At 47.4% G+C, this 24,814-nt stretch overlaps 2 protein-coding genes across 4 annotated transcripts; one reads left to right on the forward strand and one right to left on the reverse strand.

The window, feature by feature from the left end:
• Window positions 1-1,971: 1,971 nt before the first annotated feature.
• Window positions 1,972-19,997, forward strand: RMND5B (required for meiotic nuclear division 5 homolog B). Of its 2 annotated transcripts, none has more exons than XM_077137809.1 (11): window positions 1,972-2,010; window positions 2,198-2,334; window positions 11,468-11,618; window positions 15,406-15,551; window positions 15,649-15,789; window positions 16,251-16,351; window positions 16,574-16,740; window positions 17,617-17,782; window positions 19,012-19,114; window positions 19,208-19,362; window positions 19,444-19,997. In XM_077137809.1, the coding sequence occupies exons 3-11, from the start codon at window positions 11,480-11,482 to the stop codon at window positions 19,505-19,507; spliced, it is 1,182 nt and encodes a 393-aa protein (XP_076993924.1). In that variant the 5' UTR covers window positions 1,972-2,010; window positions 2,198-2,334; window positions 11,468-11,479; the 3' UTR covers window positions 19,508-19,997. The 2 variants fall into 2 exon arrangements, with proteins under 2 accessions (XP_076993924.1, XP_076993923.1); XM_077137808.1 differs by lacking the exon at window positions 1,972-2,010 and adding an exon at window positions 9,736-9,794 and having other exon boundaries at window positions 2,262-2,334.
• NHP2 (NHP2 ribonucleoprotein) lies at window positions 18,322-24,567 on the reverse strand. Of its 2 annotated transcripts, none has more exons than XM_077137810.1 (4): window positions 24,326-24,564; window positions 24,173-24,242; window positions 21,919-22,024; window positions 18,322-21,322 (listed from the first exon to the last, which is right to left on the reverse strand). In XM_077137810.1, exons 1-4 carry the CDS (start codon window positions 24,483-24,485, stop codon window positions 21,197-21,199), a joined length of 462 nt encoding a protein of 153 aa, XP_076993925.1. In that variant the 5' UTR covers window positions 24,486-24,564; the 3' UTR covers window positions 18,322-21,196. The 2 variants fall into 2 exon arrangements, with proteins under 2 accessions (XP_076993925.1, XP_076993926.1); XM_077137811.1 differs by having other exon boundaries at window positions 21,258-21,367; window positions 24,326-24,567.
• Window positions 24,568-24,814: the final 247 nt, after the last annotated feature.

The following is a 24,814-nucleotide window of genomic DNA, read 5'->3' on the forward strand; positions in this document are numbered from 1 at the left end:
CACAGGAAGACGTCACCTGCAAGATGCAGGTGGCCCTGAGAAACAGCTAAGGGGAAGGACCAGCTTCATGGGCATGCAAGCTGTGTAGTCACAGGATCCCAGCTCAGAAGGGTCCTGCACTTGGTGTCAGACGCTGCTGTCACAGTCTTGAAGTCTTGAATAATTCTGAAGCAACGCCTCCCGCTGTTTCATTTTGCACTGGGCCCCACAGATTATGTACCCAGCCCTGGACTGACCCAAAGCCTTGTAGGAGGGTTAGAGACAGGGAGAGAAGGCAGGGGACCAGTTAGGGGCTCCGAACCCTCACTCCAACAAAAACAAAAACACAATCCCTAGGAGGAAAGACGGACAAAATTAATCATGTAATAAAATGTGGTGCAGAATGAAAAATAGCAAAATGGCTGCAAGACAGAAACAATGACAAATTCTAAGGGCTTTGATATGTGAGCAGCCTTCACACAGTCAGAGTTGTGGGAGAATCCTGGCTTTGTTCACACCCAGCTTGGCTGCAAGGTGGACCAGAGCTCCAGGAGAGGAAGCAGGGAAGCGTGGGGCATTCTCCAAAACCTGTGCGGTCCTTGTGGACTGAGAGGCTGCTGGAGCCCTGGGCCCTGGACAAGGTTCACTTAACTCTCTGCCCGTGGCTCTCTCCTGGGACCAGGACCACCCAGGCTCCTGCACACAACAGCTTTTCTGGACTCTTTGTAGGGTTTTGGACCACCTCTTCCCTGACAAGTTTCATAAGTTTTTAGAACCAGTTTCCTCATTTATAAGCAGTGGGTATTGGCCACCTCAGACCATCTTTGAGCCCCTCCTGTGGTCTACACACAAGGGCCTCGGGGTTACAGCACTGACAAAGCCTCGATGGAGTTTTTTTGTCCTAGAAAGGATGGGTAGGTGGGTGGGGGACAGGAGAGGGGGCAGTTACGTAATGGGAGATAGAATAAACACAAAATAATTTCGAGTCAAGTGCTTTAAAGAAAACAAAACGGAATTGTGCAAGTGCCCCAAGGAAAACCAAACCAGATAGTGCCAAGGTGTTTTTGTCAGGGAGAAAAGGGATGTGGAGTGCTGGAAGGGAGGATGCCCTGGAAAAGTGGGCATAAAGCTGGGAACCCAGAGACCCAGCCTCTTCTCTGAGGCTGTTTCTAGACCACGTCCTGAGACATGTGTGGGTTTCTCTACACCTTCCTTGCAGAGCTGGGGGGAATCAGAAGGCCTAACAATCCAGTCCCAGCTTTGGCTTGGGGTCATTGCCTCCACCCTCCTCTTTCGGAGCCCTCGCCCTTCCCCTCCGGTTAGATGTGCGACCCCCCAAGGAGAGCGACAAACGGAGGGCAGCAGGGCAGGGCCTGTGTTCCCCCAGCTGTGTCTCCAGTTCACCGGTAGGATACCCAGTTGGCAGATTAAGCACGTGTTTCGGGGACCAGCAAAGCTGGGGCACCAAAAACCTCCTTTTCTTTTTTAAATATCATCTGAGATTTCAAAAACAGCATCGGGGAGCCTTGGTAAAGGGGAGCCTTAGTGAAGGCTAACGGCGGGACCGCTGCCGGGCATTGTGCTGCCCGGGCATTGCCTAGACTTTGAGTTCGGGCAGGGGGCGGGGGCGGCACCGTCGTTTCGGCGCTTAGCCAGGCCGGAGCGAGCTGGGAGGGGGCCGCGGAGAGGGACGGGCGCGCTCAAGCACAGGGGCCTCGCCACCCCCAGGTCCCGCCGCACCCCCGCCTGCGAGACTGGTTCGGGGCGATTCTTCCTTCCAGTCTTCGGGGAGCGTCGGGGCCCGGCCAGCGGCACGCGGCACCCGGGAGCGCTCCGGCGCGACCCCACGACGGTGGGCTCCGGCGGGCTGCTCCACTCTTGGCGTGCGCGGAAGGGGAGGCTCGCAGAAGAAAACGCGCCCCCCTCTGCGAAACCTGCGAGTGGGCGAGTCCGGACCCTCCGTGCAACTGCCGCGGCTTCCGGTTCCGAGGACCGCAGCGCCGGAAGCCAGGTCCGGGGCTGCGCGAAGAGGTGAGGGCGGGCCGAGTCTGGGCTGGGAGGTGCGGGCCGAAAGCGGGGCGCGCCGGGCGGGCGGAGGTGAGGGGCTCGGCGGGGAAGCCGCCGGGGCCGGGCTCGCAGACCTTCCCCGGGAAGTGCCCCCCACCCGCACCCCGGCCAGGCGCCGACCGCGCTCGTTCTTGGACGCTTCTCTCTGCAGTCGTCGGTCCCCGGCCGGGACCGGGCGTCCCACCGATTGATAGGACCCGGGCCCCGCCCTCGAGGCCCCTCATCTGCCCCAGGACTCGTTGGTCTCCAAGCCTCCCATCCTCCTGCTGGGACCCGACTCAGTCGAAGGTAACCCGGTGTTGACGGGGCGGGCAGGGCATTTGAGCAGAGTTTTCTGAAGGGTGTGTAGGAGTTCGCCAGTCTTTTGCATATAAATGCGGGTGAAACTCCCAGTAGGGGATGCTCTCCAGGGAAAATGGTGGGCTTTTGCTTCTCCCCAGTTTTGGTTAATGAGAAAAAGAAAGAGTTTAAACTGCAAGGGTGTGTGTGTGTATGTGTGTGTGTGCAATGAAGAAAAGACACAGGGCGATAAGATAGAATGACAGGTGTGATGGTGGTGGGGGGAGAGGGTCAGCATTAGACACTGCGGTGTAGGAGTGCATCTCTTTATTTTCATTTCATTTTATTTATTTGTTTATTATTATTATTTTTTTTTTTGGTGAGAGCAGCCAAGGGAATATCTGGAGTGAGACTCGTTCAGGCAGGGGGAACAGAAACTACAAAGGCTCTGAGACAGAAAGATGCTTGATGTAATCAAGGATCAAAGAAGGCTGGTATGGCTGGTGAGGGGGTTGTGCTAGGAGATGTGGTTGGGGAAGTGGTTTAGGTTGACTCACTAGAACTTTGTAAGTGTACAGAGGGGCTTGAATTGAATTCTAAGTACACTACAGTGGGAAGCAGGTTTTTTTTTTTTTGTATGTTGTATAGTGCATGCTGTATAGTGTGAATATCACACACCATTTGTTGATTTATCTATTTTTTTATTTTTTAAGTGCCTGGGCCGGGAATCGAACCCGGGTCTCCAGCACAGCAGGGAAGAATTTTACCACTGAACTACCAGTGTACCCCCGAGCTATTGGAGTTGTTTTTTGTTTTGTTTAGTTTTTTATTGTGAAATATAATATATATATAAGGAAAAGGAAGTACATTTCAGCAAGTAGTTACAGAACAGATTTCAGAGTTTGTTTTGGGTTACCATCTGGCTATTTGGCTATTTCAGATTTTTTCTTCTAGGTGCTCCAAAACACTAGAGGCTAGAAGAAATATCAGTACAGTGATTCAGCAGTCATACTCATTTGTTAAAACCTCCTTTCTCTGTTATAACTCCTCCTTCTCCATTGATCCTTCCCCCAATCTACGGGGATCTTTAGGCAATGCACATTCTGATGTTTTCAGGTTGAGAAGGAGTGTCCACGCTAAAGGATAGGGGGATGTTACTAGTTGATCATCTTGGAGAGGCTGGTTCCTGGGTTTCAGGATTTATCTGGCCTAGGAAGCCTCTGGAAATGACAGGATCCAGGAAAACAAACTTAGTGCATGAAACTTTTATAGAGTCTCAGTTCGAGCCCCATGTGTTCTTAACAGTTAGGAGGAGTGATGTTGGTTGGGGTTTAACAGACCATGGCAATAGTACTATCTAAATGAAGCTTGCGTAAGAGTAGTCTCCAGAATAGCTCCCTGTCTCTATTTGATCTCTCCTATCCACTGATGCCTTATTTATTACACTTCTTTTCCCCCTTTTGGTCATGAAAGTGTTGTCAATCCCATGGTGCCAGGGCCAAGACTCATTCCAAGAATGAGGCAAGAATGAAGGAGTTCAGGCAAAGGTTTTATTTCAGGAAGAAACAGAACCACTCGTGCAGTACTCAAAGGGAGCAGCTGTGCTGGAGCGCTAGGGAACAGGGTTTTTCTGGCTTGGGTGAAGAGAGTTGATGTGCATAAAAACTTGGCAGGGGAAAGCTAATGGTAAGTCTCTGTTCTGCTGTGTGATAGTGTTTCTAGGATAGGCTGACCATGTGTGGTCATGGAGGGAGGTCCTAGAACTATGGGTTTCAATTCTGTATTGTTTTCAATGTAGGCTGACTGGTTGTGGCTGCAGGGGTGGACCTAGGACTGTTGATTTCTATCCTGCTTGGTGATTTAGTCTCAGGAAGTAGGGGGAGGTTTTCTGTCCCGGGAGTCACACCCCACATTGTCAGGGAGACTTTCACCCCTGAATGTCATGTTCCATGTAGTAGGGAAGGTAATGATTTTCCTTGAAGAGTTGGGCCTGCGGAGAGAGAGGCCACATCTGAGCAACAAAAGAGGTTTCCTGAAAGCAACTCTTAGGCCCTGTTATAGGTACAAAAATAAGTTTCATAAGGACAAGCCTCAAAATCAAAGGCTTGGCCTATTTTCTTGGGAGTCCCAATGGTTTAGAGGATACCCAGGGTTTTCCAGATGGGCGAGTTTAATAGTTCCTTTTTTTTTTCCTTCAGACCCTTAAAGGACTCTACCAATACTTTTTTTTTTTTTTGGGTCTTCTAGTTACTTTTTTTTTTTTATTAATTAAAAAAAATTAACACAACATTAGAAATCAATCCATTCTACATATGCAATCAGTAATTCTTAATATCATCACATAGGTGTATGGTCATCATTTCTCAGTACATATGCATCGATTTAGAGAAAGAAATAGCACGACAACAGAAAAAGAAATAAAGTGATAACACAGAGAAAACACAAATAAAAATAAAAAGTACAAAAATATATAAGAGAAAGAAAAAAAAACAAAAAAAACCTATAGATCAGATGCAGCTTCATTCAGCGTTCCAACATAATTACATTACAATTAGGCAGTATTGTGCTGACCATTTTTTTTTAGACATCATACCATTCTACATATGCAATCAGTAATTCTTAACATCATCACACAGATGCATGATCATCGTTTCTTAGTACATTTGCATCGGTTTAGAAGAACTAGCAGTATAACAGAAAAAAATATAGAATGTTAATATAGAGAAAAAAATAAAAGTAATAATAATAAGAACAAAACAAACAAAACAAAACAAAACAAGAACCTATAGCTCGGATGCAGCTTCGTTCAGTATTTTAACATGATTACTTTACAATTAGGTATTATTGTGCTGTCCATTTTTGAGTTTTTGTATCTAGTCCTATTGCACAGACTGTATTCCATCAGCTCCAATTACCCATTATCTTACCCTGTTTCTAACTCCTGCTGAACTCTGTTACCAATGACATATTCCAAGTTTATTCTCGAGTGTCGATTCACATCATTGGGACCATACAGTATTTGTCTTTTAGTTTTTGGCTAGACTCACTCAGCATAATGTTCTCTAGGTCCATCCATGTTATTACATGCTTCATAAGTTTATCCTGCCTTAAAGCTGCATAATATTCCATCGTATGTATATACCACAGTTTGTTTAGCCACTCGTCTGTTGATGGACATTTTGGCTGTTTCCATCTCTTTGCAATTGTAAATAACGCTGCTATAAACATTGGTGTGCAAATGTCTGTTTGAGTTTTTGCCTTTAATTCCTTTGAGTAGATTCCCAGCAATGGTATTGCTGGGTCGTATGGCAATTCTATATTCAGCTTTTTGAGGAACCGCCAAACTGCTTTCCACAGTGGTTGCACCATTTGACATTCCCACCAACAGTGGATAAGTGTGCCTCTTTCTCCACATCCTCTCCAGCACTTGTCATTTTCTGTTTTGTTGATAATGGCCATTCTGGTGGGTGTGAGATGATATCTCATTGTGGTTTTGATTTGCATTTCTCTAATGGCCAGGGACATTGAGCATCTCTTCATGTGTCTTTTGGCCATTTGTATTTCCTCCTCTGAGAGGTGTCTATTCAAGTCTTTTTCCCATTTTGTAATTGGGTTGGCTATCTTTTTGTTGTTGAGTTGAACAATCTCATTATAAATTCTGGATACTAGACCTTTATCTGATATGTCGTTTCCAAATATTGATTCCCATTGTGTAGGCTGTCTTTCTACTTTCTTGATGAAGTTCTTTGATGCACAAAAGTGTTTAATTTTGAGGAGTTCCCATTTATTTATTTCCTTCTTCAGTGCTCTTGCTTTAGGTGTAAGGTCCATAAAACTGCCTCCAATTGTAAGATTCATAAGATATCTCCCTACATTTTCCTCTAACTGTTCTATGGTCTTAGACCTAATGTTTAGATCTTTGATCCATTTTGAGTTAACTTTTGTGTAGGGTGTGAGATATGGGTCTTCTTTCATTCTTTTGCATATGGATAGCCAGTTCTCTAGGCACCATTTATTGAAGAGACTGTTCTGTCCCAGGTGAGTTGGTTTGACTGCCTTATCAAAGATCAAATGTCCATAGATGAGAGGGTCTATATCTGAGCACTCTATTCGATTCCATTGGTCGATATATCTATCTTTATGCCAATACCATGCTGTTTTGACCACTGTGGCTTCATAATATGCCTCTACCAATACTTTTTAATTATCAGCCCACCATAGTCAGATGTATCCAGGTATTACATTAAGCTGTACAGAATTACATTCTGAACTCCAGGAGTTTGGCTTGTTTAAATGAACTATCCAGACAGGTTGATTTAGATTGTGGGTTACAGAAGATTTAGGTTCTAGACGCAATAAACCTCTGCGCCTTTGGTCTCATACAATAGGTGACGGTCTAGAGTACATACACTATTATCTTTTATCCTGTATCCTAATTTACCTTAGTCCCAGCCAGACTGGCCTTGTTTTAAACTCTAACTGAGGCTTGATCTCTTTTTCAGTTATTTTAACTGTTATTGTCTATGGCTATGCTAACTCTCAGGGCTGCAGCACTCTATTTCTGGGTCTTAGGTGTCACAGAGTTACTCAGAGTTCCAGGGAAATACCAGCTGATACACATATAGCTCAGGATCTCAGAATCTGGAAATACACTTACAACTTCAGAGGAAGTGTGGCTGCTGTAAGGGTTTACAATCTAGGCTCCAATTTTCTTATAAGTATTTTCTGAAAGAGACTTTAGCATATATTTTTTTTTCTGGCTTATTTTGCACAACACATTGTCCCCAAGGTTCATTCAGTTTGTTGCATGCCTCTTGACATCCTTCCTTTTTGTAGCCACACCGTATTCCATCATATAAATGTATCACAGTTCCCCATTTTGCTTCTCAGTCATTGTACTTTTTCTTTGGCTCCCTCCCACCTTTGGGCATCACGGATGATATCCAAAATAAATAAATCATGCCTTATGGTATCCTTACTTGGTTGTACATCAACAGCACTCTCAGTTTTAGACAGTTTTCATTGTTCCATAGAGACAGCCAACAAACACAGCCTCACCAAATGTCAGTTTAAAACTACCTGTTATCATTTCTTCTCCGCCCCCCAATTAGTTGCCCATGGTAGTGCTGTGGTACTCTTGATGTCCTCCTTAACTATTGGCTATAGCAGCAATTTTAGTTTTCCCCCTATGACCCCTCTACTATTCACTTTTTGTACAATGTCAAACCTTTGAAATAGTTCATGTGATCAATTGTAAATTTAATCAGCGGGATACGTGGCATTATACATCCCCTTCCAATCATTTTCATTTTCCATATGGCAGTGTCACTTATAACCTCACTAATAAGTTACCATCACTTCTGTCCATTCCCTTGCATTTAAATTCAACCTCGTTGGGTAGCCTTTCCCCCAGCTTTAGCTTCTGCATACCTCTAGATCTGCCATAGTCTACAGTGCAGTCTCTGAGATTACCTTTACAGAGTCATAATGGCAAAATCATATATTATCTGGCCTTTTGTGTCTGACTGTGTCACTCAGCATTATGTCCTCAAGGTTCATCCACACTGGGTCTCATTTCGTCTTACTGCTGCATAATATTCCGTCCTATGTATATTCCACATTTTGTTTATCCACTCATCTATTGATGGGCACTTGGGTTGTTTCCATTTTTTTGCTGTGAACATCAGTGTGCAAATGTCTGTTTGTGTCACTGTTTTCAGCTCTTCTGGATATATACCGAGTATTAGTATTGCTGGGTCATAGGACAACTTGACATTTAGTTTTCTGAGGAATTGCAAACTATTTTCCACAGTGGCTGTATCATTATATATTCCTACCAGCAGTGCATAAGTGTCCCAGTTTCTCCACATCCTCTCCAACATTTGTAGTTTTCTGTTTGTTTAATAGCAGCTATTTTAGGTATGAGGTGGAATCTCATAGTCTTGATTTGCATTTTCCTTATTGCCAATGAAGATGAGCATTTCTTCATGTAATTTTTAGCCACCTGTATTTGCCCTTTGGATAAGTGGCTATTCCTTTTTTATTTTGTAATTGGGTTGTTTATTCTTTTGTTGTTGATCTGTATAATTGATGTACACAGAATATCAAGCTTTTTCTGATATGTGGTTTCCAAATATTTTCTCCCATTGAGTTGGTGCCTCTTCATCATTTTGACAAAGTCCTTTGAAGCACAGAAACTCTTGATCTTAAGGAGTTCCCATTAACCCGTTTTTTCTTTTGCTGTTTGTCCGTGGAGGCTGTCCAATTCTGTATCAGGCAAAGAGGATCTTCCTGTGGTTTGCACAAACTTCTTCCTCCCACAAAAGAGGCCCTCTTGCTTCAGGATGCTGAAGACTGGGGACGAAACCCCTGTTCCTGTCTTGGTGGGGATGTTAATATTTCACTCATGTCTCTTCCTGCCCCAGCCTTCAGATTTAGCTTAGGCCCAAGAGTTAAGAAATAGATGTAGCCATTTAATCAACAAATGTTTACTGAATACCCATTATGGACCAGCATTTGGGCTGGGTACTGGGAGGAGAGACTGGACTCCAACCCTTGAGGAGCTCCCAGCCTGATGGAGGAGACAGACATGTGAACAGGCAGTTACTGTTACTCAGACATATGTGCTATGGGCAACTTCAATAGAAGCTTGCCAAAATGAATGAATGAAACAGAAAGGGAAGCAAAGCAATGTCATTGAGGGTTTCATGGGGAGCTGATGATTAAACTGTATCTTATGTTCTGCAGAGAAGTGGAGGGGGCACCCTAGACACAGGAATGGCTTGTGCAAAGAAAGTGAATGTAAGCTTGCAAAGGGCTTGTATGTCAGGCGATGGCAGATTTTGAACAAAGAGGTGACATGATCTGATGTGTATGTTTGAGGGATCACTGGTGGATAACTTCTAAACATGTGAGACCTTGGGGACGAGGGCTAAGGACCAATATACAGGAAATTCCTGTTTTCAGCATTCATATTGATCATAAAGCTTTGTCAAAGACCTGCACGCACACTCTTGTACATCCTTGTGCCTCATGAAGATGTCAGATTTGAGTTTTGGGCAGAGCAGCTTAATCTGCACAGACCAGAAAAAATGGTGTTTTGGATGGAATACCTTCAAGCTGCTCCATTTTTTAAGCTCATTGATTTTATTTAAAAAGTTTTTTTTTTATTGAGTAAATCACTCCTCATTGCATGGCACATTTAATTGATACATGCAGGACCTTTTTCACCTTAGTATTTATTAATGTATTCCCTTTTATCCCCATTCCTCCCTTACCATATGAAACCACTTGGATATGTTTGGTGCATGTCCTTTTGTTTGTATGTGTTCTTTGTTGAATGGATATATTTTAAATTTACACAAGTGGTATTCTGCTTAGACTTTGTTTTATATATTTTCTTCCCCTCAGCATCCTGTCCTGACATCTGATTGAGGTTGCCGTGGGTGTATGTGGAACACAGCTAAATGGTACACAGGTTTCCACAGATGCATCCCCGAGGTTTACCCCTGTAACTTATAGATCCCCTGAGTTATGAGGCCCCCTAGATTGTCTCCAACTCCCTGCCACAACAAACAATGCTGGGATGAAAATCCTTATACACATGTCTAATAACTGTATCTACTTCATGATGTTTTTATAAGACTTAAGTAAATGAGTCACAATCGAATAGTACCTGGCACATAAGTACCTATTAAACATTAGCTTTAATAATAGCAATAACCATAATAATGGTGACATTATTATTTCAGAAAGGAGTTCCTGTTATATTTTGCCCAAAAAGGCTCACATCCCATTTCAGGTGGCATGGAGTAGTGCTTATCTGCTGGGCACCATGATTGCAAACTCTAGTGTGATGGCATCAGCCCTAAGGCGAAGATGGAAACACATCCCAAGTCCCCAGGTGTCACTTGCCCATTGCTCATCCCCTGCTTGGAAGGGAGATAGTGGCCACAGGCTGGGTAGAGATGATGAGGCCAGGACTAATGGTGCCAGCAGGAATGGGAAGGGAATCTAGGTCCAGGTAAAACTGAGAGAATCCCAGTGGCTGCCTTGGACATCCTTTTTGTGATGTCATTCTCTTAGGGAGTGGACACTGGTTAGATTTTAATGTTTAGTGGCACATTTGGACAGAGTCCTCTCACTTTAGGTCTCATAAATGGAGGAAATCAATCCTGTCACCAACATTTTAAGGATTATCCATGTATTCAATGTCAAAGCCTGCTCTAAAACAGGGAAACAGTGGCCCAGGCTGGAAAGGAAGGGGATCTCATTGGCAGGGAAGGTGGGACAAGGGAAGTCAACTCTTACAGTGATGCAATGAGGGTTGGGGGTGTTGAGTTACAGGAGAGGTTCTAGACTGGTGGGGAGACGGGCTTTCAGACAGATCATTACCCAGTGATCCAAATTGCAAGGTGCCATGGGAAAGCCGGGAGCAGAGAGAGCCAGGGTAGGCATAGGCCGAAGATGACTTCTGAGCCAACTCAAAAAAGGACGTGCATCTTCTCAGGGAGTCCAGGAAGGGATCAATGATGGGCAGCAGGTGGAAGCAGCAGCACATCCAAGGACATGGTGCTAGGGAGAGAGCAGGGGGCCCCAGGTGGCTGAGTGTGAGGGCCCTGACCCTGGATGAGCAGTGAGGGAGGGCTGAGCCTGGAATCGGGGGCAAGACCAGTCAGGCCAAGGTGGCTGGCAGTTACTCTCTAGGCTGGTTTCCTGATACCAGCCATTCAAGTACTGCCTTCAAGGCTTGTGTCATTAGCATAAACAGAAAACTAACTCCACTTACTATAAGAGGAGGCCATAAAGTAAATGCATGAAGACATACAGTGGTATTGATTTCCAGTTAGCTAGTATTGCCTGCTGAGGGCTCTGCGAAGCCTACTCTTTATTTTGTTTAAAAAGGGAGATGAACAAGGATTACAGAATGGAAAAGTTGAAAACAGTACTTTTCTCATTATGATTCACAGAACCCCAGTTCTCGCACCTGCTTGTACCCTCCGCTAGGTGCTGGGTACGCTGGCTGTGAGTGATGGGGAACTGTGGATAGATATCTTGGGCAGGGATTTGGGTACTGTCATTAAATGGGCATTGTCAGGGGATGTGAAGAAGAGGGTCTGCCACAACTGTCCCCTCTCCCCAGGCTAAGGCCACCATGGAGCAGTGTGCGTGCGTGGAGAGAGAGCTGGACAAGGTCCTGCAGAAGTTCCTGACCTACGGGCAGCACTGTGAGCAGAGCCTGGAGGAGCTGCTGCGCTATGTGGGCCAGCTGCGGGCCGAGCTGGCCAGTGCAGGTGGGTGATCTCCCCAGGTGACCCCACACCAGCCTCCCCGCGGACCCTAAGGAGGATGATGGTTAGGACGTTGGTTGGTGGATCCTTAGGCCTCCTTGAGGAAGTCTCTGAGCTAGTTCAAAAAGCCCAGCAGAAGTCAGTCATTTACCTGAGGTTATTTTCATTTATATTTTGTTTTCAATTTACTTTAATTTTAATTGAAATAATAGCATTTTCATCACTCCAAAAAAGAAACTCTTTACCTTTTAGCATCACCCTTCATTCCTTCTTTCCCCTCTAGTTCCTGATACCGCCCAGTCTACTTTCTGTCTTTGTTGATTTGCCTATTCTGGGCACTTCATAAAAATGAAATCCTACAATAAGTGAACTTTTGTGTCTGTCTTCTTTTACTCAGCAGAATGTTTTCAGGGTTCATCCATGTTGTATGTAACAATATAGCATTCCTTTTTATGCCTGAAAAATATTCCATTGTATAGATATAGCACATTTTATTTATCCGTTCATCAATTGATAGGCATTTAATTGTTTCCATTTTTTGACTATTGTGAATAATGCTGCCATGATTGTTTGTATATAAGTTTTTGTGTGAACTAATGTTTTTAATTCCTTTGGTTATATCCTCAGAAGTGGAATTGCTGGGTCTATAGTAACTCTCTGTTCAGCTTTTGAGGAACTACCAGACTGTTTTCCAAAATCTCTGCACATTTTATATTTCCCCCAGCAGTAAATGAGGGTTCCAATTTCTCCATGCCAATACTTGTTATTGTTGTCTTTGATTATAGCCATCCTACTGCGTATGAAGTGGTATTTTTTGTGGTTTTGAGTTTCATTTCCCTAATGACTAATGATGTTGAACATCTTTTCATCTGCTTATTGGCCATTTGAATATTCTTTGGTGAAATATATACTCAGATCTTTTTCCCAGTTCTTAATTGGGTTGTCCTTTTATTGTTGAGTTGTAAGATTTTTTTTTATATATTCTGTGTGTGTGTGTATATATATATATCTCACATATATTTTTTGCAAATATTTCTCCCCATTCTGTGTAATCTTTGGACTTTCTTGATAGTATTCTTAGAAACACAAGTTTTTAATTTTGATGAGGTCCGATTTGTTTTCTATTTTGATTGCTTGTGCTTTGGGAGTCATATCTAAAAAATCATTGTCTAATTCAAGGCCACCGAGATTTACTCCTCTATTTTCTTCTAAGGGTTTTATAGTGTTAGTTCTTACATTTAGGTTTTTGAGGTAAAGGTCATTCTTTTGCATGGGGATATTCATTGTCTCAATACCATTTGTCAAAAAAAACATTCTTTTCCCTGCTGTGTCCTTTTGACATGTCCCTACCATTTTTTAAAAATTTTTTTAGCACTTCCTTAATTTTTCTGTTAGTTAATATTAGTGGAGAACCCAAAATCTGGGTTGCTACTGGGGTGTCAATACTTCTAGGTTCTTTTAAAATAGATCTCTTTCTTTTCTTACTCCCTTCCTTTGCCTTCTCCCTTCCTCCCTCTTCTCCCTTCCTCCCCCTTCTTTCCCTTCCATCCATCCATCCATCCTTCCACCCATCCATTTCTGTGCCTCTTTATTACCAACCATGCCTCTGATAGCTGCAATTCCAATCCAGTATCACTGGGTTGTTCCTAGATGTTCCTTCCACTGCATATTGCAGCTCCCTTCGCCAACAGTGAGAAACCCAGCTTCCAACACTATCAGTATAGTATACCGTTTGCTCTATAATATATAGAAGGGCTTTGTAGGATCGCTGTATCCAGTATCCAATACTGAGAAAAATCTGAGTGTTACATTTTTTCCTCTCAGAGAATGCATGCACATGAAAAAAACTCCAAAGTCAAAATTGGTGAAAAGTGTCTCTATTTTACTCTTAACCCTCAGGTCCTAATGTCCCTCTCCAGAAGCCATCCCGTCCCCACGTCTGTAGGTCCCCTGCCAGACAGTGTCTTATGTGAACACATAGGTGTGTGTATAGGTGTTATTGCCCCCTCCCTTTTTTATCACAAAGCGTAGCATAAAATACACAGTTTTGTTGCACCTTGTTTTTTCCCCTAAACAACGTATCTTGGAGAATATTCCATGGCAGCCTCATTCTCACTAACAGCTGCTTAGCCTTCCATGGTATAGCTGTACAGTGCTGCAGTAAACACCCAGGTTGCCTTGCTTTTGAAGACATCCTGTTAACTGTCTAAGGTAGAAGTAGCTTTCTCCTGCTGGTCAGAAGCTCTTATTTTTAGTTCTCTGTGCCCTTGGCTAACAGATAACATCATGAAAAGGCTGTAGTGTGTTTACAGGTCGACCACAGACATGGAATTGTTGGGGCAGTGATAGTCAGCAGGGACCTTGGGAAGTGGAATTTGGGAACTTCTAGGTTCAAAGGCTTTGGCTTTGGTTTCCTGAGAGCTGGTTCCTGGGTCCTATAGTGGGTAGGTGTGGCTGGGGAATGTGCACAAGGTTACCCCTCTGATCTGGGGAGAGCAGTAGACAGTGAGAAACAAGGTGGCAGTTGGGGGTTGGGAGGGCAGTATAGACGCTGGGTGGGGAATAAAGTTGGGTTTCTGCACCATCTCCCTGGAGTAGGTGGTGCCTGCCTCCTGTTTGTATCTGTAAGGACTCATTCAGTTACAAGTGACAGAAACCCAGCTCAAACAAGCTTAGACAAACAAGCAGGGGTTGGGGTGGGTTAACCGACTCACATAACTGAAATGTCCAGGTCCCACTGGATCCAGGGGCTCAGGACATCCTAAGCAGTTTCTTGTCATTCTTCTGTGTTGGCTGCCTTCTTAGAGCTTCTTTCCCCCGAGGTGGCTGTGCTGCTCCAGCGGTACCATTTCAAAACCTGTTTAATAACCTGGCAGAAGGAAAACATTTCTCTTCCATAGCTTCTAGTCTTGTTGCTGGGACATTTAGCTGCCCCTCGTGTTACATTCCCTTCCTTGAACCAAGGTATTGTCTTCTAAAGAAGGGGCAGAGATGTTGGACTGGAAGAAGGGATGGACGCCCCATGTGCCCTCCTCTCTCACAGGCCTCACATGCTCCTGGGGTAGGCCTGGCTCTGGCCTGGCCATGTTGGGGAGACCTGCAGGCCTGGAGTCCTGAGCCAGTAGTGTCCCTGTGCCTCCCTGGGAGACCCCAGCCTGTCTGGTATCCTCCGGGTGAAGAGAGGTGCTGATGTGAGGACGTGCTTTATAATTCAAAGCCTCTTCATACACATTACCTCACTCAAGGTAATAAGGGGCAATCCAGTGTGATCTGAGGGGCACAGGCCTGAGACCTGTCATGATTATGGGACCTGGGCAAGTGACCTCAATTTGTGGTGCCTCAGTCTCCTCATCTATGGAATGGAGACTCTAACAGAACCCCCTGTATGGCATGGTTGTGATGACTCAATAAGCTCAGATTTCAAAAGGCCTTACCCCATAATGCTAAATCATCTTCATTTCACAACCTGCAAGGCTGGTGATACTACCCGAGGGCTCAGAGAGATAAAATGACTTGTCCCAAATCATGCCATTGAAAAATGGCAGGATTGCGTGGGTCACAGTGGCTCAGCAGGCAAAGTTCTCGCCTGCCATGCCGGAGACCCAGGTTCAATTCCCGGTACCTGCCCATGCAAAAAAAAGAGGCAGGATCTTGAAACAGAATGTAGGTGTTTCACTGCTGAGATGAGGGCTGCCTCTTGGGCCTCCAGGCTGGTGTTAAGTGGATGAGGCAGAGGACAGAGCAGGTACCTGCCTCTGTGTCTGGACTCACTGCCAGCGTTTCTCTACAGCCCTCCAGGGGACGCCTCTCTCAGCCACCCTCTCGCTGGTGATGTCCCAGTGCTGCCGGAAGATCAAAGACACGGTGCAGAAGCTGGCTTCAGACCACAAGGACATCCACAGCAGTGTCTCCCGGGTTGGCAAAGCCATCGACAGGGTGAGCACGCAGGGGCACCTGGAGCAGGTGTGGATAGGGGCTCTCCAGGAAAGCAGGTGAAGGCCTGAGTCATGGCCCCGGCTCTCCTCCTTGCCAGAACTTTGACTCTGAGATCTGTGGTGTCGTGTCTGACGCGGTGTGGGACTCACGGGACAAGCAGCAGCAGATCCTGCAGATGGCCATCGTGGAACACCTGTACCAGCAGGGCATGCTCAGTGTCGCCGAGGAGCTTTGCCAGGTAGCAGCCTGGCTTGGGGTGCAAAATTCCTAGTGAGATTAGGTTCTGAATTGAGGCGCTGATATCCCTTTATTAAAAAGGAAGACAGTAAAAAGGGAAAGTAGCGCTTATGAGGTAAAGAACACATTGGTGGTAACCAAGACTTCCCCCCAATAAATTAGGAGGGTTGGAAAGGAATGGAGCAGGCCACAATGTCCTGACCATGTGACTCCATGTGAGGCCTGGGGACCATCTTTAGTCCTCAGCAGTGAATGAAGCAGGGTGCAGTCCACACTCTGAGCAGTGGGTCCCTCCAGAATTGAAATGGGAATGAAAGAGGCTCAAATGGCCAGCATGAGGCCACAACTCCTGCAAATCCTGGCTCTTTCCAGCCTGTCTTTGCAGGTGAGGTTTTATTACGTGCATAGTGGGGAATTTTGGAAATGCTGTCCTCCCGTGTTGGATTCCTTCTTTCCCCACAGGAATCAACCCTGAATGTGGACTTGGATTTCAAGCAGCCTTTCCTGGAGTTGAATCGAATCCTGGAAGCTCTGCACGAACAAGATCTGGGGCCTGCCTTGGAGTAAGGAGACCCTTGGGAAGGGCCAGCAGCCACTCTGCCCCACAGAGGCCTGTCCAACCTCCTGCCTTTGGTGATGTGCCCCTGACCTCCTGGGGCACAGGGTTTATCTGTGGTCTTCACCTCACCCAGATGTCATCTGACATGCCTGCCGCCCCTCTGCAGCCCAGTTCTGGCTTTGCCAAGGGTTCCAGCTCCACACTAATCTGGCCCATTTCTTCCCAGATGGGCTGTCTCCCACAGGCAGCGCCTGCTGGAGCTCAACAGCTCCCTGGAGTTCAAGCTGCACCGACTGCACTTCATCCGCCTCCTGGCAGGTGGTCCGGAGAAGCAGCTGGAGGCCCTCAGCTATGCCCGGCACTTCCAGCCCTTTGCTCGGCTGCACCAGCGGGGTGAGTGTCGGGAGGTGGGGTTGGAGCTCTGGGCTCCAGCAGTGTCAGGTGGCCAGTCCCTGCCCCACAACGTGCTGTATGTTACTGAGATGCCTCTCCCACCTGCAAACGTCCTTGGCCCCGCCCAGCCTCCAAGGTGAATGGCAAACTCCAAGACTCCTCCTCATCCACCTTCTCCATACTTGTTAAGTTTCCTCTCAGCCACCTCCAGGCCACAAGCTGGCCGTGTGCATGCACCCCATTAGAGCCACATCATTCACCTCAGATCTTCCCTGCCTAGAAAAGCCCTACTCGTTTAAAAGTGGTTCAGGCACCTTCCCTGAGTGACCTTCCTGAGCCCTCTTACTTTACACCAGGATTTGCCAAATCTTGAGATTCACCTTGTTCGTTTTTACGTTTAGTAACCACTGTTAACTTGTTTTTAAGCTCTGCTCATATTTATTATTTTAAATTTTATTTAAGAATAAATATCACAAAAATCAGCAATGCTGGCAAATTTTAGCTAGATACTGCTGCCTCCTGAAAGCTCTGACCCTGAGGTCTGCTGTTAAAAAGGGAGAATAAAGATGTCAGCGCCTTCTGGAGATGTGCAAGAGGGATCACGGGGATGGGAAGAGAAGTGAAAGGGGACCAGCCTCCCTCCAGTCAGTGTGTTAGTTACACTGGCCTCCCATGTTGCCCATACTCCTTCCAGTTTCTGGAAAAGAAAAAGCCCCTAGACTAAATCTCCCCCTGGATTTTAGGGAAAACCAATATTGCCTGTGGGCATTTTAATCTCGGCTCAGTTGAGTCACTGCCTGGGAGCTGCAGGGTGTGGGCTGGACCTGGACCCCCGCAGAAAGGCTGCCTCCTGAGCTGCCCCCTGTTGCCTCGTAGAGATCCAGGTGATGATGGGCAGTCTTGTGTACCTACGGCTGGGTCTGGAGAAGTCACCCTACTGCCACCTCCTGGACAACAGCCACTGGGCCGAGATCTGTGAGACCTTCACCCGGGACGCTTGTTCCCTGCTGGGGCTTTCTGTGGAGTCCCCCCTCAGTGTCAGGTATAGCCAGCCCTGTGAGGGCAGCAGAAACAGGATACAGAGGGAAATAAAGCTTGCAGAGGCCCTGCCGGGTTCATGGTGCTTGATGCTGTCGCAGAGCTCAGTTAGCACTCTCAGACATTCTTCGAGATACAAATTGTTTCTACAGACGGAGACTGAGAGTAGGAAGAGTTGTAACCCGAAGTCACCCCAAGGTCAGTGGCAGGACCAGTGTCTGCATCTCACCCCTGGATTACTGCAGGACCTCCCTAACTAGCCCATTCCCTTCCTCCAGCCCACCCATTTTCACCACTTCTATCATTCTAGGAATGAAATGTAAATGAGGGCACTTGTATATCATTATTCAGAGCTATGGTTTAGGAGGCTCCTTTCCTTTACACTCTCATATCACCCCTTCCAGCAGGCCCAGGAGTTACAGGTACCATTAGCCTCATTTTACACATGAGGAAACAGAGGCTTGAGACTTGAATTCAAGTTATCTAGGGTTTTGGACACCAAGGGCAATTAGACTTGACTCCAAAGCCACACACTCCACCACATTGGGTATTTACCAGGAATGCATTTTATTTAGACTGATGAGAATCTAATATATCTCCCACTTAGTATGGCAGGACTCTCATCTAATTTGTTGATACATTCAGGTTGTAAAACAGCATTGCCCAGCAGGAGCACCACTGGCAGTCTGCACAAGGCAATTCAGTTGTGCAGGACAGCCCTGTGCATTGCAGGGTATTTTGCATCTACGGTTCCAGCCAGTAGGCTGACCCCGCCCCAATCATGGGAAGTAAATCTCCACCCCCTCCCTCCTCCTTTCTCAGTAGCCTGGTTGATAACCACTGTTCCACAGGTTTAGTATGACAGCAGAATGGGGTGCATTGTACAGGCAGGCTGGAGCCCTTTAGAACTGATCACTGATTCCCCATCACCCAGATTTTCTGAAAGGTTTGCATGAGCAGACATCTGCCTTTGGATTTTCCTTTTGTTTTCCCCATAGGTTCTCAAGTTTTATGGTACATCAGAATTCCCCTCTAGAGTTGGGTCTATATAGTGATGTATTACCTGTACTTCAGTATGTTATAAAGGAATTTGAAGGACCAGTTTGGCTGAAACCGCTGTAGAATCCAGTCCCAAGTCCCATGCTGAGACGTGTGTGCACTGCTCCTTTTGTCTGCCTGCTGGCTTCCTGGGGCCTGAGCCAACTCTGGCCCCTGCTGTTTGTTCCCCTGCAGCTTTGCCTCTGGCTGCGTGGCCCTGCCTGTGCTGATGAACATCAAAGCTGTGATTGAGCAGAGGCAGTGCACCGGGGTCTGGAGCCACAAGGACGAACTACCGGTGAGGCTGGGCAGGGCTTTGGGTAGGCCAGAGGGACTCTGGGGAGTCAGCCACAACACCAAGTGGGACTCACCCCTTGCTGGGCCTCCCCAGATCGAGATCGAACTAGGCATGAAGTGCTGGTACCACTCGGTGTTTGCTTGCCCCATCCTCCGCCAGCAGACGTCAGATTCCAACCCTCCCATCAAGCTCATCTGTGGCCATGTCATCTCCCGAGATGCACTGAACAAGCTCATTAATGGAGGAAAGTAAGTTCCCCAGGATCAGCCCCACCTTATGAGGCTGCCCCGATGGTTGGCCCCAAGACTTCGTCTCCCCTCCCTTTGCAGGCTGAAGTGTCCATACTGCCCCATGGAGCAGAACCCAGCCGACGGGAAACGCATCATATTCTGATTCCAGCCTGGAAGGAACTTTGTTGAAAGGGGTTTTGGACCCATGAGCCTTGGTCCAGCTGGCTTCAGTGTCTTGCAGTTCACTTCAGAGCAGCCGGCTCCTCAGTGCTACCTTGGGAAGAGCAACATGGACATTTGGCAGGGGCAGAGGACAGCGAACCACCGTGCCCTGGGCAGCTGGCTCCCTCGCTGTAAGAAAAGGGCGATGCTGGCCTCCCTAATCCTGCTGTCTCTGTTTATATTTGCTGTTGACTTCATAGCAACTGACAGAGCAGCAAAGGATGTGGCTGTCAGCAGACCCCTCTCCACCCCTGCCCTCAGCCAGGTCTCTCATTGCCACACCAATGTTGTGTCCAGCTGTGGCCCACCCCCTCCCACTGTACAGTATCATGACCATACATATCCATTTCCCACTGTAAATAGTCCACGTGAGCGCTGAATAACATTGTTTTATAACTTTGAGCAAATATATTCAAAGCCCTTCTCCTTAACCTCTCCTGGTCTGCCTTAAGCTTCACTTGACAATTACTATGTGTCTGCCACATACAGCACCTGGCAAGTAGTGGCCACTACTGCTGCCGCTTGGAGCATGCCAGTGCCCAGGAATCCAACTCGCCATCTCTGGTTGGGGAAAAATCCTGCAACGAAGGCATAATTCCATGGGACACACACCAGATAAGGACAGAGGCTTGCAGGGAAAATGTGGGAAATGTCAGACCCTGGGCCAGAGGCTTTATGTGTGTGTGTATATATATATATTTATATATATAAATCTTATTACCTCCATGTTATCAATCAGTGTAAGAGGATTTAGGAAGATGAAATGACTTACACAGCAAGGCTCACAGCTTGTAAAGGAGAGAGCTGCTTGAAATCTAAATCCCTTCTGACCCTCAAGCCCAAATTTATCCCAGGGGGCTTGAAGCTGGGTCCCTGTGTGTCCTGTGTCCTACATTAGATCTTTGACAATGAGAAGGGAAGTTAAACCTTAGATTTGAAATGTGTGAAGACATGGGGCCAGGGGCTATTATGCTAAACAAGAGAGCTGGCCTGGGGTTAAATTTTACTGTGTGGGTAGGCAAATTGTTTCCTTGTTTCACAATGGTAGCTCCTGGGGAAAGAAGAAAAACTGAATGGGGGTGTTCCCAAGACATAACGGCTGCAGGCTTCAAAGAAATGGGGTCTGGTTTGTACTGCCTTATCTTGCAGCTGTGAGATCCCACCTGCTCTGGAAGTACAGGCTGAAAGCTCTGGGGTGGGCAGCAAAAAGTCCATCTCCCAGTTGAGTCCAAGCACCAGTTTAGATGGCCAGGTCTTGACAGTCTCAAAATGCTTAGGGTTCTCTGGCAAGAAAGTCTGCTTCCGCTCTTTGCTGCCCACCAACTCCTTGGTACCCCCAGCAGCTGCTGCTTAAAAACACCCACACACTCACCACATTTTAGTCTTAGCATTTACTTCCCCCACACCAAATTCTTGGAATGGTCTTCATTTAAGCTCAACAGGAAATGGCAGCGATGGAAAAGATGCTGGCTTTTACCTTCATGAATTAGCTGCTGGAGCTGCCTGGGAAGAAAAAATGCCTCAGGGGACTGTGGAAACGCTGTGCATGTGGGCAGCAAAGAGGGCAGCCAGCTGGCCAGCCGCCAGTCCCACCGCTTCCAGAGCAGGTTCACAGGTGGTTGCCCGAGTCTCACAGGGGCGGGGGCAGGGCCTGGACCTCCTCGAGGCACTCATCGTAGGCCTCCTGGTAGTCCTCGTGGGGCTTGACCATGATCACACAGGTGGGGCGCTTGGAGCCAGCGGCCGCCCCCAGGTCCTACAGAGAACGGGGAGAGAAAGGCTGGGGGAAATGCCGCACAGCCTGTACACCAGAAGTCACAACTGATGACCCCAGGCCTAATATGGCCCAAATTGTCCTACTGGGTCCGTATTATGCTCAAAAGCATTTTGAATTGGTTGCCACTTTTTAAACTCAGCAAATTTTCAAGTCACATCTCCATAGGGCAGAGCCTATGTTCTCCAGTCCCCACCACCCCTAACTCTGCGGCACTCCAGCTCTGGCCCTGCTACGTAAAGATAAGGACAGCTGCAGCTTCCCAAAATACTGAAACACCTAACAGGGCTCACACTTGTGCCACATTTTAATTTGGAAAGCATACACACTCGAGTCTACTGGTTTTCAGTCTCACAGTCCACACAGGAATAGATTCTGATTTTATGAGGAGGAAACTAAAGTGCAGGAAGGTAACTTATTTTCGGTTCCACAACTAAGCAGCAGCAGAGCCAAGCACTGATCCAGAACTCTCCTGACTCCAGAGCTTGTGTCCTTTTCCACAATAGCCTAGTGCCACAGTCCAGGTCCCAGACCCCCTCCCAGTGCCAACAAACGTTGGAGGGTGCTGTGCTTCTCACCGTCTTGGAGGGAATGTAGACGTAGGGCATATCCCGGTCCTCACACATCACCGGGAGATGGCAGAATACCTCAATGGGCAGTGTGTCTCCTGCCAAAACCATGATCCTGAGAAGAAAGAAAACACTGTCATTTCTAGCCTGCTCTTTTTTCAGCCCTTCAGTGCTGCCTCTGGGTTGGGCCTTGGGGTTACAGCTCAGAATAAAGTGCCTCTGTCCTCAAGGAACCCATAGTCATTAATGGGGATGTCTACAGTCCTCGAAAGTGGGAGAAAAACAGTGTGTTTGGGTGAGTGCATTCTGGGGGAGATGATCTCTATTTTTTAACTACAGATTCAAATGTATCTCTAACCTAAGAAATAGTTTAGGTCTGACCTAAGACCCACTGATTCAGTGGGAGGTGACATGGCAACAAGTAAATGCCACCAAGTGTGACAAGTGGTAAAGTGACAGAGTATGGCAGGGGCACAAAGGAGTAAGTAATTCTCTTTGGAAAGTCAGACAAGGCTTCAGCCAGGGGCCAGCACTTGAACCAAGGCTGAACGAATGAATGGCAGGCAGCTCATGGGGGATGCAGAGTGCGAGGAAGACATTAAGGCGAAGAGAAGCAGAATGGTACGATACAGCATGGAGGCTGCTGGCAGCCTGGATGGCTTTGAAATCCAGGATGGGGATGAGGTGGGCAGTAGCCAAGAATGCTAGACAGCAGGCAGGCGCCATACCAACGGCCTTGAGTGCCAGGACACCACTAAAGGCTTGTCTGAGAATCCTCAGCTAGGGTTCCTAGCTGGCCAGGTTGGGCTCTGGGCCAAGGACCTCCGGAGCCCTGAAGACAGATGAAAGAATCTGTTCTCCAAGGGTGGGTGAAAGGCAGGCAGGAGAGAAGCCCAGCTCAGAGCACTGCTTCAGTGTCCTGTTTGCCTTCTGCTTCTTGGGCTCTGTTCCTCTGCAGGATTCTCTTCCTTTAAGTACCTTTGAAATGTTGGTAATCCTCACAGCCTGGTCTCCGACTGCCCTGTGTCACTTAACACCTTCTCCCTGGCCGACGTGATCCTCAGCCATGGCATCAGTGCCATCTATGTACTGACAACCCCCAAATCTGTTTTCTCCAGACCAGCTGTCACTCCCATATAACCAATCCCATATAACAATCTGCCTACTGTCTCAAAGGCACCGCAAAAACTTGTCTAAAACCAAACACTATCTCCTCACTCTTCATATACTAAAGTTATTTCAAATCCATCTACCTGAATTCTCACCATCTGCATCCCATCACCAGCCTAATCAAAATCACCCTTACCTTTTCTGGATTGAAGTAGCCTCCAGTTTTCTCACATCTATTCCTGCCTCTCTAATTTTTTCTTTTCTCAGTTGCCAGGAAAATCTTGAACTGTAAACATACTTAGGGTACTACCTAGCTGTACCACTTTAATGGTCCACCTAATGCACAGAGTACAAGAACCAAATTCCTGACTGTGGCTTACAGGGACTCATGAGAAGATAGGACCTCTGCCCACCTCAGCTCTCTCCTGCCCTAGACTTTTATACAGAATCCTCTTCTGCTGGAACAACCCTCCCACCACTGGTTAATCCCCGTCCTCAGATCTCAGCTCAAATGTGAATTGTCAGGGAAACTCGCTGATGCACCTATCTCAACCCCAAGTAGGGCAGATTCCTATCTGAACATCACCCCCTCCCCCCCCCCCCCCCACACACACACAGCATTTTATCTTGGGCATCTATTGGGTCAGACACTGGGGATAAAGAGGCCCTGGTTTCAAGGGGCCTGCAGTCCTATGTGGGAAGGAAGGGAATGAAAATGTAAATAAGTACCACAGGTTCTGATAAATGCCGTAAGATAAGCAGGGCGATGATGTCATTCTCACTGCACCCTGTACGTTTCCTTCACGGTTATCACAATTTGTAATTACTTTTGTGCATGCGATTATTCGATCAGTGTTTCATCCCCACAGTCAGGTGCCAGACAAGAAAAGGATGCCCAATAAATAGTCGCCGAATGAATGAAGCTGGGGTCTACTCTGAGTCCGTGTCAACAACGGGCTTCCCTCCGGAGTCCACTGTCCCTTTGAGCTCGTATAAGTGATTATCGGAATCTGTACTGCAGGGGATTCGTCGGCTGCTTTATCTTCTGCATATGGGGCTGAGTCAGAACCGATTTAGGAATATCCTTCTATTAAGCCGTAAGGGTTTCCCTCTATCTAGACTTGACAAATCCGGCGGGGAGGGGAATCCTTACCCTTTTTCGCCTTTGTTGATAAATTTCTGAACCTCCTTTACCCCGCGCCGAATCTGCTTCTGCTTCACGGCTGTAATGACAGGGCGGTTCAGCCAGGAGCTCTCGCCCCGCCAGACTCGCTCGCGTCCCGGCCGGACCCCGACCCCGGCATACCTTTCTTTATGCATTTGTAGAGCTTCCGCGTGAGTCGGCGAGAAGCCAGGGGCTGCGCGATGGGGTTCAGGTTGACCAGCAGCTCATGGTAGGTGCGCTCCCCGGCGCACGCCTCGGCTTGAGCCTCCGGCCGGTCGGGATCCGGCTTTATTTTGGTCATGGCAGCGGCCGGGGCACTCGCCCAGTCCGGGTAGTCGGGAGGCGAATCCACGCGGCGGGCCGCTAAAGGAATCACTTCCGGGTCAGCCCGCGGTGCGCGAGGCCGGCAGGCCACGACAACCAATCGGAAGCGAGCACCTCCGACGCAGGCCAATCGCTGACGCTCAGTGGCGGAGCTAGGGCAGCGGCTGGAGTCTTGGCGGGGAGGCGGGCCGGGCCGGCGTCCTATGGGACAGGAGGGAAAGGGACCGCGGCTTCCGCCGTCCTGAGAGTTCCCGCGTCGCGGCTACGGTGGCCGAAGGAAGCGGCCGTTCCTGTGGGGGCGTGGCT

Source organism: Tamandua tetradactyla, chromosome 20, assembly GCF_023851605.1.
Source record: "Tamandua tetradactyla isolate mTamTet1 chromosome 20, mTamTet1.pri, whole genome shotgun sequence".
Lineage (NCBI taxonomy): Eukaryota > Metazoa > Chordata > Mammalia > Pilosa > Myrmecophagidae > Tamandua > Tamandua tetradactyla.

Bases quoted from the DNA above. Each gene is read 5' to 3' on its own strand.
- RMND5B (XM_077137808.1), top strand. The intron at 11,619-15,405 runs GTGGGTGATCTC...GTTTCTCTACAG, and splicing joins GGCCGAGCTGGCCAGTGCAG to CCCTCCAGGGGACGCCTCTC. The intron at 15,552-15,648 runs GTGAGCACGCAG...CCTCCTTGCCAG, and splicing joins TTGGCAAAGCCATCGACAGG to AACTTTGACTCTGAGATCTG.
- NHP2 (XM_077137810.1), bottom strand. From the start codon at position 24,485: ATGACCAAAATAAAGCCGGATCCCGACCGGCCGGAGGCTCAAGCCGAG. The intron at 22,025-24,172 runs GTAAGGATTCCC...CTTTCTTCTCAG, and splicing joins ATCAACAAAGGCGAAAAAGG to GATCATGGTTTTGGCAGGAG. The intron at 21,323-21,918 runs GTGAGAAGCACA...CGTTCTCTGTAG, and splicing joins TCTACATTCCCTCCAAGACG to GACCTGGGGGCGGCCGCTGG.